Raw genomic sequence first — 17,494 nt, forward strand, 5'->3', positions numbered from 1 at the left:
TTTAGGAGTGTACCTGCTCCCAGCCCTCTCTCCATTCCTGTGAGATGCCATGCCCTGGGGCACCCCCTGGGGAGCTCTGCTAATGAGAAAAGCGTTGTGCACAAACCCATTTAGACAAGGAGAGAGCTCTTGGAAGCGACTCAATGTCCCTTTGTCCAGAAGATTGAAGAAGACGTGAGTTTAACTCATAAATAATAGCTCATAAGTTACTAACAAAACCAGGCACACACTAACATTCCAAGAAACTTAAAGTTAACCTTTTATTGTTTTTAAGGCAGCAGGGAAAGTCTCCTGGTCTACATGCCTTTCTTCTGCCCAAGGGAGGGAGGGTCAGGAGGAGAAGGAGTTGGCCCCTGGTAACCAGCCAGAGCATTCTTTGCCACAATCTACCCCATCTTGTCTCCCCAACCCTCAAATGTCACTCAAATGCACTTTGGTTCTCGAGTGAGTGTGTCCTGTGGCCCATCCCATGGCATCTGTCAGAGCATCTTCCTGGTCCAGAGCCCCCAGCTCTGCCTGCCTTTCCCTCACAGGCTCTCCCAGGGGCAGATGACCTCCTTTTCTGTGGCCCGGTCACCCGACTCTCCTGTTCCAGCGTCCTCTGAGTCCATCAAGCAGGTCCCGCTCCCCGTGGGCACATCCATTTTGATCTGGAAAAAGCTTCAGGTGCAAGAGGAAAGTCAGTAATGTAGGGGCAGGTGCAGGAGGGACAGCACATCCCCAAATTATCCTGACGTCTTTGAAGATGAACATACCAGGTGCATTTGCCAAACACTGATGGGGCAGGTATAGCTCAGGGGTAGAGCATTTGACTACAAAGGTTGTGTGTGTAGTGATTGGCTCAGTGGAATCTTTTTATTGGGGAGTCATATTTTCATGTCGAATGAAAGATAATTCTGAAGGTGCTTTATTTTCATTTCTGAGGTGCTTGAATCTTTATGGTTTTGAAGGATTCAGGAGGTCCCTGTAGGGCATACCAGGACTTCAGTCATCAACCCCTTTAAACTGCCTTCATGTGTGCTGGGGACTGTGGCTCATGCCTGTAATCCTAGCACTTAGAGAGGCCAAGGCAGGCAGATCCCCTGAGGTCAGGAGTTTGAGAGCAGCCTAGCCAAAATGGTGAAACCCCGTCTCTACTAAAAATACAAAAAAATTAGCTGGGCATGGTGGCATGTGCCTGTGATTCCAGCTACCTGGGAGGCTGAGGCAGGAGAATTGCTGGAACCTGGGAGACGGAAGGGCTGCAGTGAGCCGAGATTGCACCACTGCACTCCAGCTTGGGCAACAGAGCAAAACTCCAACTCAAAAAAAAAAAAAAAAAAAAAAACACAACCAAACACAAAACTGCCTTCTGAGGTAATAGTAGTGGCCCTTGAGAAGAGAGCCTTTTAAAAGTCCCAAGCCCATGTATGAGGCAAAGCAGCGGCCCCAAAGCTGGAATATTCCCTCTGCAGGGCCAGGTGGGAAAAATCAAGACACACTTACACCGGATTCTGACTCCCCTCCTAAGGCAGCCAGAGTCTCCTGCTCCTCCCTCTCCCCCTGAGCGACACAGGCAGGAGGGATAGCAACCTCTGCCTGGCTGTCCCCATGCACACCGCACAACAGAGGCCACGTTCCTTGGGTATCCATGGCAACCTAAGACCTCTGCATGGCGCTTTCTTCTCCAAGCCCAGGCAGGGCCAAACACATGTTGATTGGTGCAGGGGTGCCCCTGTCTCCCCCAAAACTCAGTAAGAGTAGGAGCTGATTCTCTGTGTTTCATCGCTTGCAAGTTTTCTTTCTGCTCTGATCCAGGCATTATGAAGCACTCCTCAGAGCCTTAGTTCTGCACCCCCTGGGCCGTCTCAGGGAACTTGGGATTCTCAGAGATCAGACTTGCAAGACCACCCAAAATGAAGTTTAGAGGGGCCACCCCTCAGGCAAAGGCTAGGAACTTTCATTTTCACAGAAATGACTGCCAGACAAGGCTCCCTGAAAGTCCCTCTAAGAGGCTGTGCCAATGGATGGAGAGGAAGGTGGGAAGGTTTCCTAAAGGGTGGGGGGAAGGACGGCAATGGCACTTATGGTGAGGGAGGGAGCTGGAGCACCCGGAAGCATGCCCAGGGCGTCCCATCACCTGCAGCTCCCACTGCTGCCATCAGTCTTTCCTGCTCTCTACAGATGCAGTGGATTCCTTAGACTAATGACGGTCTTGGGATGGGACAAGGTGAGTGGAAGAATATATAAGGAGAAAAAAGATTTGGAAAAATGGAAAAGATTTGGAAGATGAAAAAGAAGGACACCTGTTCCTTCTCCTCCTCAGGAAGCGAATGGAGGACAAAACTGAGTTTCTGAAGACCTTCTAGTGGCCAAGGGATCTGAGTGGATTGCCTGGGGTACCTGTTCTCCCCCACCCCAGTCCCCGGCCCAAAGCATGCACGTTCACATGCAGAGGCCTGCACACCCACAGCCGCCCATGCATATGGCACATCCCCTTCTGGTTCTTACTTTGCTACTCTCTTGGATTTCAGTCGTGGCAGCTGCTGGCCCACGTCCCCCAGGGGCTGCACCCTCCCGTGGGACACAGCAGGGCACTTGGGTGAGAGCCTGGCAAAGACAGGTGAGGCCAGACAGCCTCGTCTCAGAAACCTGCTGAAGGACAGAGCCATGCGGGCCTTAGGAGGCGCCCTGGGCCGGCTTCGAGGCCAGGAGGTGTCAAGGGAGGCCTCGCTGCTCTCAGTGACGGAGGGCCCACGGGGGGCCATGGACCCGCTGCACTCCCCTTTCTGCTCCAAGCCTGATGAGGTCTCCAAGGCCACTCTGATGGGTGAGGGGCAGATGGTGGTGCTGGGTCGCCGAATGAAGCGGCTGGGTGAGGCGAAAGGCTTCCTGGGGGAGCGGCAGGAGGAGGAGAAGGGGCTAGAAGGAGACGGGGGCACACAGGTCCCGGTGTACACAGTCAGATGGGGGCTGGGAGCCAAGTGCTGGCCCGGCTGTAGAGAAGGAAAGGAGAGAGGTCAGTGATGAGTTGCATGGCCCTGGCCAGCAACTGTGCTGTCCTCTGCTAACTTAGTCCCCTTCCGGAGATGAGAGTGCAGGCCTGATATGGCTGCCTTCTGGAGAGCTGGGAATGGTGCCCAAAGCTACCTATGACAGTGGCACAGCCACACAGAGGCCTCCTGTCCAGGGATCTGCCTGTCGCCCAGCCCTGGTCACAGTCCCAGGGCTAAGCAGTTGCATCCCGGGACACAAACTGACCTTCTTCCAGGCCAAGGATGCTGGAGTGTGGCCAGGCTGCACTCCCAATCACCCCTCAACTCCAGTCCCCAAATGAGCAATGCGTAGTACCTGCCACAGCCCATGCCCTGCCTTCTCCATCCTCGGGCCCCAACCTTAGGTCTGGAGGCATTTAAAACACTTTTAGCGGATAAGTGGAGGTGACAGAAGAAGTCCCAGCTCATGCCTTCCTGACTGCTCCAGGCCTAGGCCACTCCATGCACTGAGCCCTGCCCAGTGTCCACAGTGACAACCCTTTTGGGGTGGTCTAGGCCCAGCACCTTCCCAGACCTCCCCTCAGGTAGAGCCGGGGTGGCCAGGAAGAAAGGTTGAATGTGGAACCAGGCCAGGCCAGGGAGAAGGAAATAGGAATACATGGCAAGGAGGTGTTCAGTGGAGAAAGGGGAAGGATCTCAACCTTCCTGGGCCGCCATGGCCCCAGCCCCTAGAGCATAGGGCAAGAGGAGTAAATCTGGCATTTATAGCCCAAAATTGCCTGAAAGCAGACAAAAGGAAATTAAAATCAGAATTTTCAGTGAGCCTCTCTGCTATCACCCCTCTTCCCGTGGCAGAACAGACTGGCCCATGGGCCTGGGTTTGCTGGATTCCCTTCTAAAGGCCTGCTGTGGCCCAAGTCACATCAAAGCCTGGCATGAGGCCCGGTATGGTGGCTCGCCCATGTAATCGCAGCACTTTGGGAGGCCGAGGCGGGTGGATCACCTGAGGTCAGGAGTTCAAGACCAGCCTGGCCATCATGAAGAAACCCTCTCTACCAAAAATACAAAAAAAAAAAATTAGCTGGATGTGGTGGTGGGTGCCTGTAATCCCAGCTACTCAGGAGGCTGAGGCAGGAGGATCACTTGGAGCCCGGGAGGCATAGGTTGCAGTAAGCCGAGATCACGTCACTGCACTCCAGCCTGGTTGACAGAGCAAGACTCAGTCTGGAAAAGAAAAAAAAAAAAAGTCCGGCATGAACAAGCTGGGGATGCTCTGGCCCTGGGAGAAGGAGGTGAGGGGCTCCAGGACAGTCAGAGCAAAGATGGCCTAACACACAGCACAGCCACATAGTTGCCCTGCTCAGTGAGAGCTGCCTGACCCTGGGGTCTGGGCACTGCCCTGGGCTGAAGGAGGCAGCCCCTGTCCTTGAGCAGGCGGCTGCTGCAGAGGGTGGCCTGGCTTTCAGATCACCTGCTGGGCAGGTCCCAGCCTGAACAGGGAAGGGCAGGCACACCCAAGAACAGCTTTCAGGGGAAAAGAAAGGCCAAGGGTCACCGAGGGCAGGGCCGGGAGGGCATGGACAGCTTGTCTCATTCCCTCCCACCAGCTCCCTAAAGTTCAAACAAGATTCTGTTCCCAAACAGCAGCTCAGAGCCCATCATTCTGCCTCACTGCCCAGAATCCCACAGGGCGGCAGAGTAGAGGCAGGCTCAGGCCCAGGGCCATGGCGTTATTATAGTAATAACAATCACATTAATTCACAGTGAGAACACAGCAAATGTGAGGCCCCGAGCTGAGCACTTTACTCAATAATCATGAAATATTGCGTTTGCAATAGTTACTGCAATTGCAATTGCAAATCCACTATTGTGGATTATTGCATACTCCACAGGGCCACCCAGTGAGGCAACTGTTATTGTCCCCATTTTACAGATGAGGGCACTAAGAGAAGTCCAACCATCCCTGCAGGGACACCCCGCTGGGAACAGCAGGGTCAGACTTTGAAACCCAACTGGCTGACTTGGAGTCGGCGCAGTCACCGCTGGCGGGATGCCTCCGTGTGGTCTGCAGATCAGCCACATCAAAATCACTCAGGGTGCTTGGTACAAAGGCGGAACCTGGCCCCACCACAGCCCCACTGAAGGAGAATATCGGGGGGAACGACTGAGGGAAAGCATTTCTAGCTGACATCTGAGATTATTCTGCCCTGTAAGCTTAAGGGACTCTGCACTAAGCTTCTAACCCCTTCCCTTTTATAGGGAGGTGCAACTGTACTTAGGACACATTCTGCAGAGAATACACAGCAGGGAAAGCTGGGCCTTGATTAGGGGCTTGGGAGACAATTCTTAGGTGGAAAAGTGTGGCTCTTAGATCTGTCAAGTATCTACTACCTGCTAGGTACTTGGCTTATCTGTAACCACCCCATTTTAGAGAACAGAACATTGAGGCCCACAGGGGTTCATTACCATTTCCCAGCTCTCATGACTAATCAGTGACTGTGGCATGTAGAATCACAGTGACTGTGGCATGTAGGATTCCCACCCCTGTCCTTGATTGTGCACGTGAACCATAGATGTGATGGGGCAGTCACTCCCAGTCAGGCTGTGTGATAAGGCATAGCTGACTTTTAAAAAGGGGGAGTGTCTGGGTGAGCTCCAGCTGTCACAGGAGCCCTTTCCATCTGAGTCTAGAGGCCAGAGGCAGAAGGCGGAGAGATTGGAAGCTTGGCAAGGATTCAGTTGTGAAGAAGGTCTCCACGGTTGGCGTTGAAGATGGAGGGGGAGCTGGTTAAGGAAGGCAGGTGGCCCCCAGCTGCTGAGAGCAGCTCCCAGCTGACAGCCAGCAAGAAGACAGGGACCTGAGTCTTAAACGAGGCACTGAATCCTGCCAGCAACCCAAGTGAGCTTGGAGGCAGATTCTTCTCAGGAGCATCCAGATGAGAACCCCGTCAGCCTGGCTGACACCTTGAGTGTGAGACCCTGAGCCGAGAGCCCAGCTGTGCTGTCTAAGATTTGTGTCCTCCACAAAATGTATATGTTGAAGTCCTTCCCCTTGCAGGTGATGGTGTTAGGAAGCGGGGTCTCTGGGAAATGATTCATCATGAGGGCAGAGCCCTTGTGAAGAGGATCAGTACCCTTACGAAATAGGCCCCAGGGCACTAGCTTGACCCTTCCACCATGGGAGGACACGGCAAAGAGACCATCTATGAACCACAAAGTGCGACTCCACCAGACCCCGAACCTTTCAGGGCCTCCTTCGTGGACACCCCAGCCTTCAGAACCGCGGGAAGTGTTTGTTGCTGGTAAGTTCCCCAGTTTATGGAATTTCCTTACAACCCCTTGAACAAGACATCAGCCAAATGTCTCCTGGAAAACTGAGCTCATACCTGGCTGGTGCTTGCGGTCATTGCTATGCAGCAATAGAAAACCGAAGCAGTGACTAAATGAGAACCTGAGGTCAGGTCTGTGTGACTCAAAGGGTCTTGCCTTCCTTACTGATTCGTATTGCCATAGAAAAATACCAAATCTAGGAACTCGGCTTTGTCAAGAGAGATACAGAATTAACCTCCATTCCACTTCCTCAGAATTTGTGATAAACTTCTATCATCCCGCTATACAGATAAGACAACTGAGGCTCATGGATATGATGCAACTTGACAAAAATCGTAATTTGTGAACAGACCAGCCTCTCCATATGCCCTCCCCCAACTCTGTGCCCTCCTCCCACCCTCCTACCTCTCTCTGTCCTTCTCTGGCTCCACTCCTCCCCTAGCACCTTCTCTTTGCTGGGATGAATGACGGACAGGTGAGGAAGATGGCCACTTACCTGGCCTGAGATGGTCCTTTCTTCTGGGCAAATGACCATTAGCCTTATTGGTCCTGGACAATCTAAGCAGATGTCTTTTCCATCCGCTCCCACAATTCCCTACCTTGGTCCCTCCCGTGGAGACCGGGGGCTCTGCTTGGAGACCCAGCCCCTCCAGCCCATGCCCCACCTACCATTGGTGTGAGGCAGCAAAGCAGTGGCATGCATGACACATGGCAAAGAAATGTGACACCACAGAGACGCAGTGAAGGAGAGCTTGGCATTCTTTTGTTTCATGCTGCTGTTTTATTGTGCAAGAGAACCAAGAGAAGGGAGTAAAGGAGCATGAAATGAAACAGGATAACACAATAATAGGCATTTTAATGAATGGCAAAGCAGGTAGTGCACAGAGATGCAATTCATTTTCTATCCTTAGAAAGTGGTTGAGAATTTGAAGGAGACCTTGGGGCCACCTGAACTCCCACTTCCTGGGAGCAGGAAGGTGAGCAGAGGGCCACATTTAGGTGCAGCATGCAGTGTGCAAAGTCCCCTCTTCCAGTGCCTTCCCACTCTCCCCGTCCCCACCATCCCCAAGCAAATGTGCAAAGTTAGCCCCATGGGGAAAAGTCTGCCATGGGTGAACACATGGCATGACCCCATACTGGTCATCCCATTTGACACTGTCTAGCACAAGACCTTCTCAGTTAGCAATCACCCTTACTTCAGCCATGAAACTCCAGACTACAGGACTGACCAGTCACTACACTGTTGCTGGTCAGTCCTCTCCTAGAAGCTGCAGACAGAGGACCTGACATCAACTTCTCGCCTTTCTCCCCTCAAATATATCCTAACGTTTCCTGGAGAGCTCGGGGACTGCACTGCAAAATTCTCAAAGAACAGAGAAGATAGATGGTTTGAGATGATAACGTTTTAAATATCTCTCAGGAAATGCCTTAAATAAAGAATAATGAGTTACTATATTGGACAACACCAACAGCTGGAAGAAAGCACAAGCTTACTCTAAGACTAGGTGATGGTGATGATGATGGTGTATTAATGGTGATGGTGATGGTGAGGATGGCAGTGATGATAATAATAATGATATGGCAGTGATGGTGATGATGGTAGTGGGGGTCGTGTTGATGGTGATGATCATGATGATGATGATGGTACAATGGTGATGATGAATGATGATGGTGATAGTGATGGTGATGGTGGTAATGGTGATAGTAATGGTGATGAAGGTGGTGACAATGATGATGGTGGTGATGATGATGATGGTGGTGATGATGATGATAGCAGCTAGTGTTCACTGAGTGCTTATAATAGGCCAGGCATGGTCCTAGGTCTTTACTCATATTTTGTCCCTGGCCCTTACATTTTTACTTAATATTCACAATGAAATCAGTCTTTTCACTAAAAGTCAAGTTAGAAAATGGAATTCTATAAAGGAAATCCTTGTACTTACAGAATAACTTATATCCTAGCACAAGCTATACACCCCGTGGATATAGGGGTTTGTTAAGTTGTTTAAAATATAACATTAAGAAATTAAAATATGTCTAAGGTCATGGCATAATAGAGATTTTCATAATGATTTAAATATATTATTAATATTGTCCAAATAAATGTTTTTTTTATGCTATTTGGAATTTCAGTGGGCCCTGTGGGACACATAGTTTAAATGTTAGCAAGAGAAGCTGCCACCTGCTGGAAAAATAGCAGCAGCCACAGATGCTCTTGCAAGCCCTCAAAACCTTCAGTCCCTTCATTACCAAACATGAGAATTGCCTGGTGGACTCCGGGGTTGGAGAGCAGAGCACTGGCATACACTGAAATTGGGGAGAGGCAGCTGTAAGAGTGGAAAAGAGCTGATACTTAGAGTTGAGATCATGGCAAAGTCACACAAATGCACACAGCCCTGAGTCCCTAGGAGCTGCATAGAGCTTTCCAGGATGGACGGTCCCGGTTGGCCGTTGGTCCTGATCACCAGTGAATTGCCCTGCCCACAGCCCCTCTGCTTTGGCTTCTGCTGATCTCTCCAAGTCTCCACCGCCCTCATCAGGCTAGCAGTCCTTGCCAACCACTCCCAAAACATTATGTGGCTTCCTTATAATATCACACCATTTGGTTTAATTGTCTTTCCTGTTGAACAGCAGATGCCCCGAGGGTGTCTCTCTTGCTCACTGGTGATCCCCAGCACCTAGCAGGATGCTGGGAACGTAACAGGTGCTGAATGTCTCTGTTGAATGTTGAGTGTTCATAACAGATAGAGGAAAACTGGTATCAGAGCCTGACCCCTATATTCACAGAAGCTAGAACTCTGGATCCCAGCCTTGGCAGATTACAAGAAGCAAGACAGTGAGCAAGAAAGAGAGTGAAAGAAGAGGGCAGACTGAAGGTCAAAGTCACCCAGCTAAAATATCAAAACGATGTCTGCCTAACCCCAAAGTCCACATTCCTTCTCCTACCCATTCAAGCCTGGCTTCAGAAAAAAAACTGTTCTCACATCATCTAGCTTCAAGGATTAAAATTCCTGGAACCACAAGACAGAGATGTGTTCACTCAGTGATGTTTAAGGATCAACCCTTTACAAGTGCTGTTCTGACTGGAAGCTGATAGCAAGCGGTTTTCTTAAAGTTCTGCGTGGAAAGCAGTCAGTGATTACTGGAAGACAGCCCCTCCCTCCTTCCCATGGCCATCCCACAGCATTTCCCATTGACAAAGCTGCTGGAAATTCCAAAGGTTTCCTGAATGGCTGCTTGGCTGACCAAGGAGTATCACGGAATGTACATCTTTCTCTCTGCCACCTTCAAACATACAGAAAGTTCCATATAAGGAGATGAGACACTTCTTCCCTCTCATAGCTTGACAACTTTCTACTCAACTGTTTGGTTCAACATCCATCATCACTGCCTTGCAGTGATTGTCAAGCACTTCTCCTGCAGTCACATGGCCTTGCTTCTGTGGCCACACTGCCCTCCTTCTGCAATGCTCTCAGCAAATGCCTCAAATGTTCCTTAATCATTAAAGTTGATCTTACCTTAACTTAGCCTTCAGCTTCCTTCCCTTCCACTTCCAAATCTCTCTGAGTTGCAACATCAGAGAGTAAACTATTCCTCTCCAAGACCAATCTGGACTTTTTTTTTCCCTCCAGTTTTTTCCAGACTTTCTCTTATCAATTATTCTTTATTTTACCTCCCCACCTCCCCAGGATCATCCCCTCATTGTGTAAACACCCCCACCTCACGCTGTCCTTTGAAAATGCCTCCTCTCAACCCTCCATCATCTAAGTTACCACCATACCTCTCGCCTTCCTCCCAGACTTCTTGAAATGGTAATCTACACACACAGCCCACTCTCCTTACTTCCAACATCTTCTCCTTTATTCCCATAAAAGTGACTTCTTCCCTCACTATTCTGCTGAAATCACCCACTCGAAATCCCCAATGATTTCCTAACTGCTAAATCCAGTAAGCTCTGCTGGTCCTCGACATGCTCAACTTCTTGATTCGGCAGGACAGCATGGGCTATGCTACAGCAACTCCAATCTCTCCGTGACTTCTTGTAATAAAAGTCTGTTTTCTTGTTCACATAAAGTCCTGCGTGGCCCAAGAGGGACTCCTGCATCTGTGCTATGCAGAAGATGATGTAGAATCCCAGGTCCACAGCAGGGGATGAGATGGAGGTGGAGCCCCAGGCTCTGATCCACCTCAGCAGAGCCCATGTCTATTGGCCACAACTAGACACATGGCCCCAGCTAACTGCAGGGCGCTGGGAAGTGAAAGTGTGCCCAGGGACTATCCAGTGGGCACTAACTGTCTCTGCTCAACGTTGCTGGCCACCCACCCATATCCCCCACACATCTTCTCAGGGAGGCATCCTAACAGCTCTGCCACTCCGTTCTTAACTCTTCTCTCTCCTCTTACACCTTTAAAATGTGGCCTCATCCAAGCTTCCCTCTTAGCCTTCTTTTCTCTCTCCATCCACTCTCTGGCCCTCAGGTTCCACCCGCTATCACATCTTCAACAGTCACTTCTGGGTCAAGAAACCCATCTAAAATTACTCCCCTTCCTTAATTCAGAGTTACTCGAACCTACTTTGCTTTCCTTTAGAGCACTTATGTATGATCTACTGCCTGTCCCCGCACCCCCAGCTAAAATGCAAACTTCATGAAATAAGACTTGATGATCTTACTCAGTTCTGCATCTGTTATGCCTAGAACAGGAACGGATTAGAAATCTCTCTCTCCAGAAGCACATTTTCAACTTCGTGTTGGGACTTAGGAGTAAGGGGAGGATCCAGGTAAAGAAGGACTTGAATGCTTGATTTCATGACACAGTAAAATTGTCGCCCAGGCTGGAGTGCAGTGGTGCGATCTTGGCTCACTGCAACTTCCGCCTCCCAGGTTCAAGCAATTCTCCTGTCTCAGCCGCCTGAGTAGCTGGGATTACAGGTGCCCGCCATTACGCCTGGCTAATTTTTGTATTTTTAGTAGAGACAGGGTTCCACTGTGTTAGCCAGGATGGCCTCGATCTCCTGACCTCGTGACCCACCCACCTCGGCCTCCCAAAGTGCTGGGATTACAGGCGTGAGCCACCGCACCTGGCCTGACACAAAATTCTAAAACCAATCTGTCTCTCTGTTTGCTTGGTTGTTGTCAGGAATTTCAGAGCAAAATTTCAAGCCAAAAAAAAAAGTAACATTCAGTTTTGATAACCCAGTCATCCAAGGTTCACTGTGTACAAACTACTTTTTAAAATTGGTTTTCAATCTATCATTTTAGACATTCTATCATATGGTATTATAGTATTCTAAGCTGCCTCAAATCCCTTCTGGAAGAAGGGGGAACTATAATTAACCACAGCTCTCTGCCTTCCACTTGGAAAATTCTACGCAATCTTTGAGGTCCAGTTTCCCCGATGCCTCCAGATAGGATCAATCACGTCTTCCTTGACATCCCCTTCCTGTTCTGCTTGCTCCGCTAGGAGTCCTGATATCCTCTGTGTCAGTGAGTTGTACAGTGTTGTCTATCTCTTTCCTAGTCTGGAACGCCTTGAGGGGCTTTGCAGGCTCCCAGTGTCTGGTACATAAGAGCTCCACGGCCAGGCGCAGTGGCTCACACCTGTAATCCCAGCACTTTGGGAGGCCGAGGCCAGCGGATCACTTGAGGTCAGGTGTTCAAGACCAGCCTGGCCAACATGGTGAAGCCCTGTCTCTACTGAAAATACAAATATTAGCTGGGCGTGGTGGTGGGCACCTATAATCCCAGCTACTGGGGAGGCTGAGGCAGGGGAATGACTTGAACTTGGGAGGCTGAGGTTGTAGTGAGCCAGGATGGTGCCACTGCACTCCAGCCTGAGACTCTGTCTCAAAGAAAAGGAAGAAAGAAAGAAAAAACTCTGTAAATGTTTATTACATGAATAGTGTATATATTTTCATCTGGGACTCCAAACTTCCCCGGTCCCTCCCCAACTGCTAACACAAAATCCAGTCCTCTTTCATAATCAATACCTTTCTTAACATCACCCTTATCTTAGGAGGATCAAAATCTCTGGGTCTTCTTTAATTTCTTTCCCCACATCACCCCATTTCAATCGGGTCCTATCCACCTGCTTCCAGCATCTCTCCTCTTTCCTCTGAACCCATCACCACCCTCCTAATCCACACCTTCCTCTTGATGGAGACCAGAGCAACCACTTCTTAATTCATCTTCACTCCTCAGCTCCTGATTTCCAATGTGCTGAAGTTCTTCAAACACCCGGCATACCAACTGCAGGCCCATGCTATGTCTAGCCCTGAGGACACAAAACCCCACAAGACACTGTCTCTCCTTTTTTTTTTTTTTTTTTTTTTTTGAGACGGAGTCTCGCTCTGTCGCCCAGACTGGAGTGCAGTGGCCGGATCTCAGCTCACTGCAAGCTCCGCCTCCCGGGTTTACGCTATTCTCCTGCCTCAGCCTCCCGAGTAGCTGGGACTACAGGCGCCAGCCACCTCGCCCGGCTAGTTTTTTGTATTTCTTAGTAGAGACGGGGTTTCACCGTGTTAGCCAGGATGGTCTCGATCTCCTGACCTCGTGATCCGCCCGTCTCGGCCTCCCAAAGTGCTGGGATTACAGGCTTGAGCCACCGCGCCCGGCCAACACTGTCTCTCCTTTTTAAGGAGTTTTACAATCCAGTGAGAGAAAAAGACACATAAACAATTGTTTCGATACGGTGCAGCATTCACAGACAGAGGCATGAGCAGAAAGGAAGGAGAGCCAGAGAAGGGGCATCTCAACCAGCCAGGGGTGGGTGGGGAATGACACTTATGAGACTGCAGTAAAGAGTCCACGTGCCAGCCTTCCATGACACATCTTCAACCCAGCACCCTCCCAGCTTTGCTTCCTGGACCCTGTGCTCAGGGCCACCAAATGGTTATGCAAGCTGTGTGCTGCTCAGGGGCACCTGGCTGAGGGGCAAGGTGGGACTGAAATTCAGCCAGGTGTTATAAGGACACCTGCTTGGAGGGAGCACCTTTGCCTGACCCGGTAAGCTTCCTAGAGGCCAGCAGTAGCCCTGCCTGGCCTCTGCCCACACGCCCTGCAGTGCCCACTCCCCAGTCTCTATCTGATGACACCCTACTCTCCTTCGAGACCCACCTCAAGCATGCCTCCTCCAAAAACCTTATCATCATCCTGCAGCCAAACAATTCTCTCCCACCTCTGGGTTCCTCCGGCGTGTGGTCTCTCTCAATCAACAATCATCATCCTTGATCATCATCGGGTCTCGACTGCGTCCTGCTTCTGGCTACAGCCATTTGCATCCATGCATCTTGTCAGCCCCTTGAGGGCAGAGACCATTTTGTTCATTTTTGTATCCACCATAGCACCCACCACAGATCCTTACACAATAAAGGTCCTTAAAATGTATCTATGGGGCAGGTGCAGTGGTTCATGACTGTAATCCCAGCACTTTGGGAGGCTGAGGTGGGTGCATCACTTGAGCCCAGGAAATCAAGACCAGCCTGGTCAACATGGCAAAACCCCATCTGTACAAAAAATACAAAAAATTAGCCAAGCCTAGTGACGCATACCTGTAGTCCCAGCTACCTGGGAAGCTGAGATGGGAGAACTGCTAGAGCCTGGGAGGTCAAGGCTGCAGTGAGCCATGATTGCACCACTGCACTCCAGCCTGGGCAACAGAGCAAGACCCTGTCTCAAACAAACAAAAAAATAAATGAATAGAATACATCTATGAAGCATAAATGCTGCCATTTAGCCATGAAGCCATTCATATTCCTTCCTCTAGACAGACAGTGTTGAGACGCTCACGTCCTCATTCATTTAATAAAGAATGCTCATCTGCTTTGTTTACATGCTGTGTCTCTCATTAGATTGTGAGATCCTGTGTGTCTCAACTTGAGCAGGCTTCCATCAATACACAAGGAGTCCCCGTAGGAGCCTGACACAGAGCACACAGTAGCCTGTGGGAGAATGAGAGAGACTGGAGCACAAACCTGTGGTGAGTGAGACAGGGGATACCTGAGTCAAAGATGAACAAGACACAGTCTGTGCCCTGTAGAAGCCACAATGGCTGTGATGCCCTCACCACCACCCTCACTACCAAGCTGCTGGGTATGTCATCTTAGCTCATATGGAGTGACCAAAAGGACCAGCAAATACTCTCTGGTTTCATGCTTCTCAAACATTCCCATAAAAGTAGGCCACACAGCAGGAGACCCAAAAACACGTTCCCCCAGAAGTTGGAGGGCAGAGCCTGAGCCTGCCACAGCCAAGCACAAAATGCCTTTGATGTCTCAAATCGTATCTTTAAAAATTCATGTACATTTTGCATTCTACTTCATAATATATTCACGATTATTTTAACGCGAAACTTTTTGAAATTACCTAATTTTCCTCCCATTCCAAATCTTCAAGTAAACTGGATGCCCCAGCCCGGGTTCCCAGTCAGAATTCACAAAGTCTGCTTTGAGAAGTTTAGAGCTGTCCCGATACCCCATTTCACAAATAAGGACGTAGAGAGGTTAAGTGACTTGTCTAAGGCTATATGACTAGTGCGAGAGCCAGGAGCGGGAACCAGGAGGCTTTCTCCAAATCCAGAGCTCTTTTCATTCATTCATTCATTCATTCATTCATTCATTCATTCATCCATCCACTCGTGTCATTCATGTTGGTGCAGAACCCGCTGGGTGTCAGGAATCAGGCTCCAATTAATGAATGAGATAAATACAGTCCCTCCGCTCGTGTCACCTAGTTTACAATGGTTTAGATTTCTACTTGGGGTACCTTTCAGAGTGGGAAGACTCCAAGATTCTCCAGAAGAGAGATAAGCAAAGCATATCCCTCCGTGCGCTTTCAGCATGGAAACTGGTCTGCAACCAGTGCAAATGGAAAGCATAAGCACCCCTCTTCTGGGCTAGAACCATTTTGCTAACGTGAAACCGGTGACCACAGACTCCTTAGAACAGCCTTGAAGGTCATCAAAGATCTGGCCCCTGCCCACTCTGTAAACTCATCTTGCACCGTTTCCACCTCACCCAGCAGGCTTCACTCACCTGGCCTTTCGGTTCACTCGGAGCCACTTCCCTGCTCTGAGCCTTTGCCCACACAGCCCCCTCTCCCCAGAACGTTCTGCTTGCCTGGCCCACGTGCTCTTACGGCCAACTCTTTCTCATTCCCTGCTTCTCTGTCACCACCTGGCAGGGGCATAGTCTACACACATCCCATCTTCCCTATCCCAGTACCACATTAATTTCCTTTATAATCCCTTGGGCAGGCATTTGTGTTGTTAATTACAACAATGGCCCTCATTCTTCACCTTTCCCTGTCTTTTGCGATGAGACTTTGAAATTTCATCCATCTTTCGCCATGAGACTTTGAAATTTTTCTCACTAAAGAGATATAGTCTATTCCCTTGTCCCTTGAATCTAGGCTGGCTTTATGACTTGCTTTGGCCAATAAAATAAAGTAGAAGAGACTATGTGAAGCCTTGTGTGTTTCTACTTGCTCCCTTGCAATTCAGTCCTCAGCATGGGATTCTGCCTAGCTGAGACTGCTGGGAGATGAGAGGTACATGAAGCAGAGAAAACTAATCACACTCAGCTCAGCCTAGGCCACTGCAACACCCCCAGACAGATGAGTGAACCCAGCCAAGATCCACAGAGCCACACAGATGACCCCACATGTATGAACAATAAACACTTGTTGTATGTTGCTCTATTTTTCTGGTTGATGGTCACACAGCAATAGCTACCTAATAGTTTGTTTAATTATTTTGTCTCAGTCCTAGACCAGAAGCTCCATGAGAGAGAACCATGTCTGTTTCATTCACCGATGTTTGCACATAGTAGGTGCTCAATAGATGTGCTGAATGAGCGAGTATTCCTACTTGGTCAGGCTGGTCTGTTGCTCACCTCTGTGTTCTATGTCTGTTGCATTCTTGCACAAGTGTAAGGAGTGAGCTTAACTTCGAGAATGGCCTTCTAAACCTCCCAAGGTCAGTTAGAACTATCCTCTCTCTCCCCCAGTCCTGACTACAGGGCTGACCTCGTCTACACCTACAGAAGAGGGAAGCATCGACATCTAGAAAATGTCCTAGATAGGCCGGGCGCGGTGGCTCAAGCCTGTAATCCCAGCACTTTGGGAGGCCGAGGCGGGCGGATCACAAGGTCAGGAGATCGAGACCATCCTGGCTAACATGGTGAAACCCCGTCTCTACTAAAAAAAAAAAAATACAAAAAATTAGCCGGGCGCGGTTGTGGGCGCCTGTAGTCCCAGCTACTCGGGAGGCTGAGGCAGGAGAATGGCGTGAACCCGGGAGGCGGAGCTTGCAGTGAGCCGAGATCGCGCCACTGCACTCCAGCCTGGGGCACAGAGCAAGACTGTCTCAAAAAAAAAAAAAGAAAATGTCCTAGATAGTATCATCTTTGATCCTCACTCATCTTGATGTCTACCATCCTCTTCCCATGAATGAAGACATCAATGCCTTTGTTCTTTAGCCAAAAAGATGCTCCTCAGAGGGCCATTCGAGTCCTTCATTCCCAAAAGCCACTTGTTTCTCCAGCATGGACAAGTGGATGGAGAGATGGGAAGAAGAGAGCTGGTCAACCCTCCAGTAATTATGACTAAGAACAAACTCCACAGGAGAAATGTCTCAGCAGGGCCTTTCCAAGCAGGCAAAGCAGGGGAGTTCAGAGAAAGTACTTCCCTGCAACTAGCCCCTTGGCGGGATCTCAGACTCATTTGGAAACAGTAGTCTAAATTAGAGAGATAGGATGAGAAGCTTCATAAAGCTATTTTAAACAAATCTCCCTGAAAAACACTTAGGCCTTGGGGGTGGGGAGAGGCCTTCTCTTTAATTTTCCAAAGCAAAGCTGTCACTGAGAGAGAGCTTTGTGTACCACGTTTCCCTGTGGCTCTCACTGAGAGAGCTTTTTCCCCCTGGCTCTCACTGTGAGAGTTCTCGGTTCCCCTAAGAACTCCCTGAGGTATACTAGGCAGCCACACAGCAATTGAGTCAGGTGATCCCCTCTCCCACCCACCATCTTCGCCGACCCTGTCCCCTGATGAGTGGGCTTGGGAGAACAAGCTCTGGTTGCTGTGGTATTAGGAAGTCCCCCATGAAGAAAGTTAGAGGAGTATGGGATGAACCTGATGACCTCCATAAATGGGGAATGGAACCTTCTAGACTCTGACCCTACCCTTCTTCATTTG

At 49.7% G+C, this 17,494-nt stretch overlaps 1 protein-coding gene and 1 long non-coding RNA gene across 6 annotated transcripts in view; both read right to left on the bottom strand.

Annotated features, from left to right (window-relative positions):
• Positions 1-246: 246 nt before the first annotated feature.
• The window catches only part of RGS9 (regulator of G protein signaling 9), a 99,858-nt gene continuing 82,610 nt past the window's right edge, over positions 247-17,494 (bottom strand). For all 5 annotated transcript variants that reach the window (XM_050762440.1, XM_050762439.1, XM_050762437.1 and 2 more), the window contains 2 exons: positions 2,491-2,975; positions 247-660 (listed from right to left, as the gene is read on the bottom strand). In XM_050762440.1, coding sequence (XP_050618397.1) covers positions 528-660; positions 2,491-2,975 — 618 coding nt within the window. In that variant the 3' untranslated portion in view covers positions 247-527. The remainder of the gene's footprint in view (positions 661-2,490; positions 2,976-17,494) is intronic.
• On the bottom strand, positions 7,067-16,377 carry LOC126938378 (uncharacterized). The gene is made up of 2 exons (XR_007720073.1): positions 13,482-16,377; positions 7,067-12,578 (listed from the first exon to the last, which is right to left on the bottom strand). It is a non-coding gene; the product is annotated as an uncharacterized LOC126938378 (long non-coding RNA).

Source organism: Macaca thibetana, chromosome 16 (assembly GCF_024542745.1).
Source record: "Macaca thibetana thibetana isolate TM-01 chromosome 16, ASM2454274v1, whole genome shotgun sequence".
Lineage (NCBI taxonomy): Eukaryota > Metazoa > Chordata > Mammalia > Primates > Cercopithecidae > Macaca > Macaca thibetana.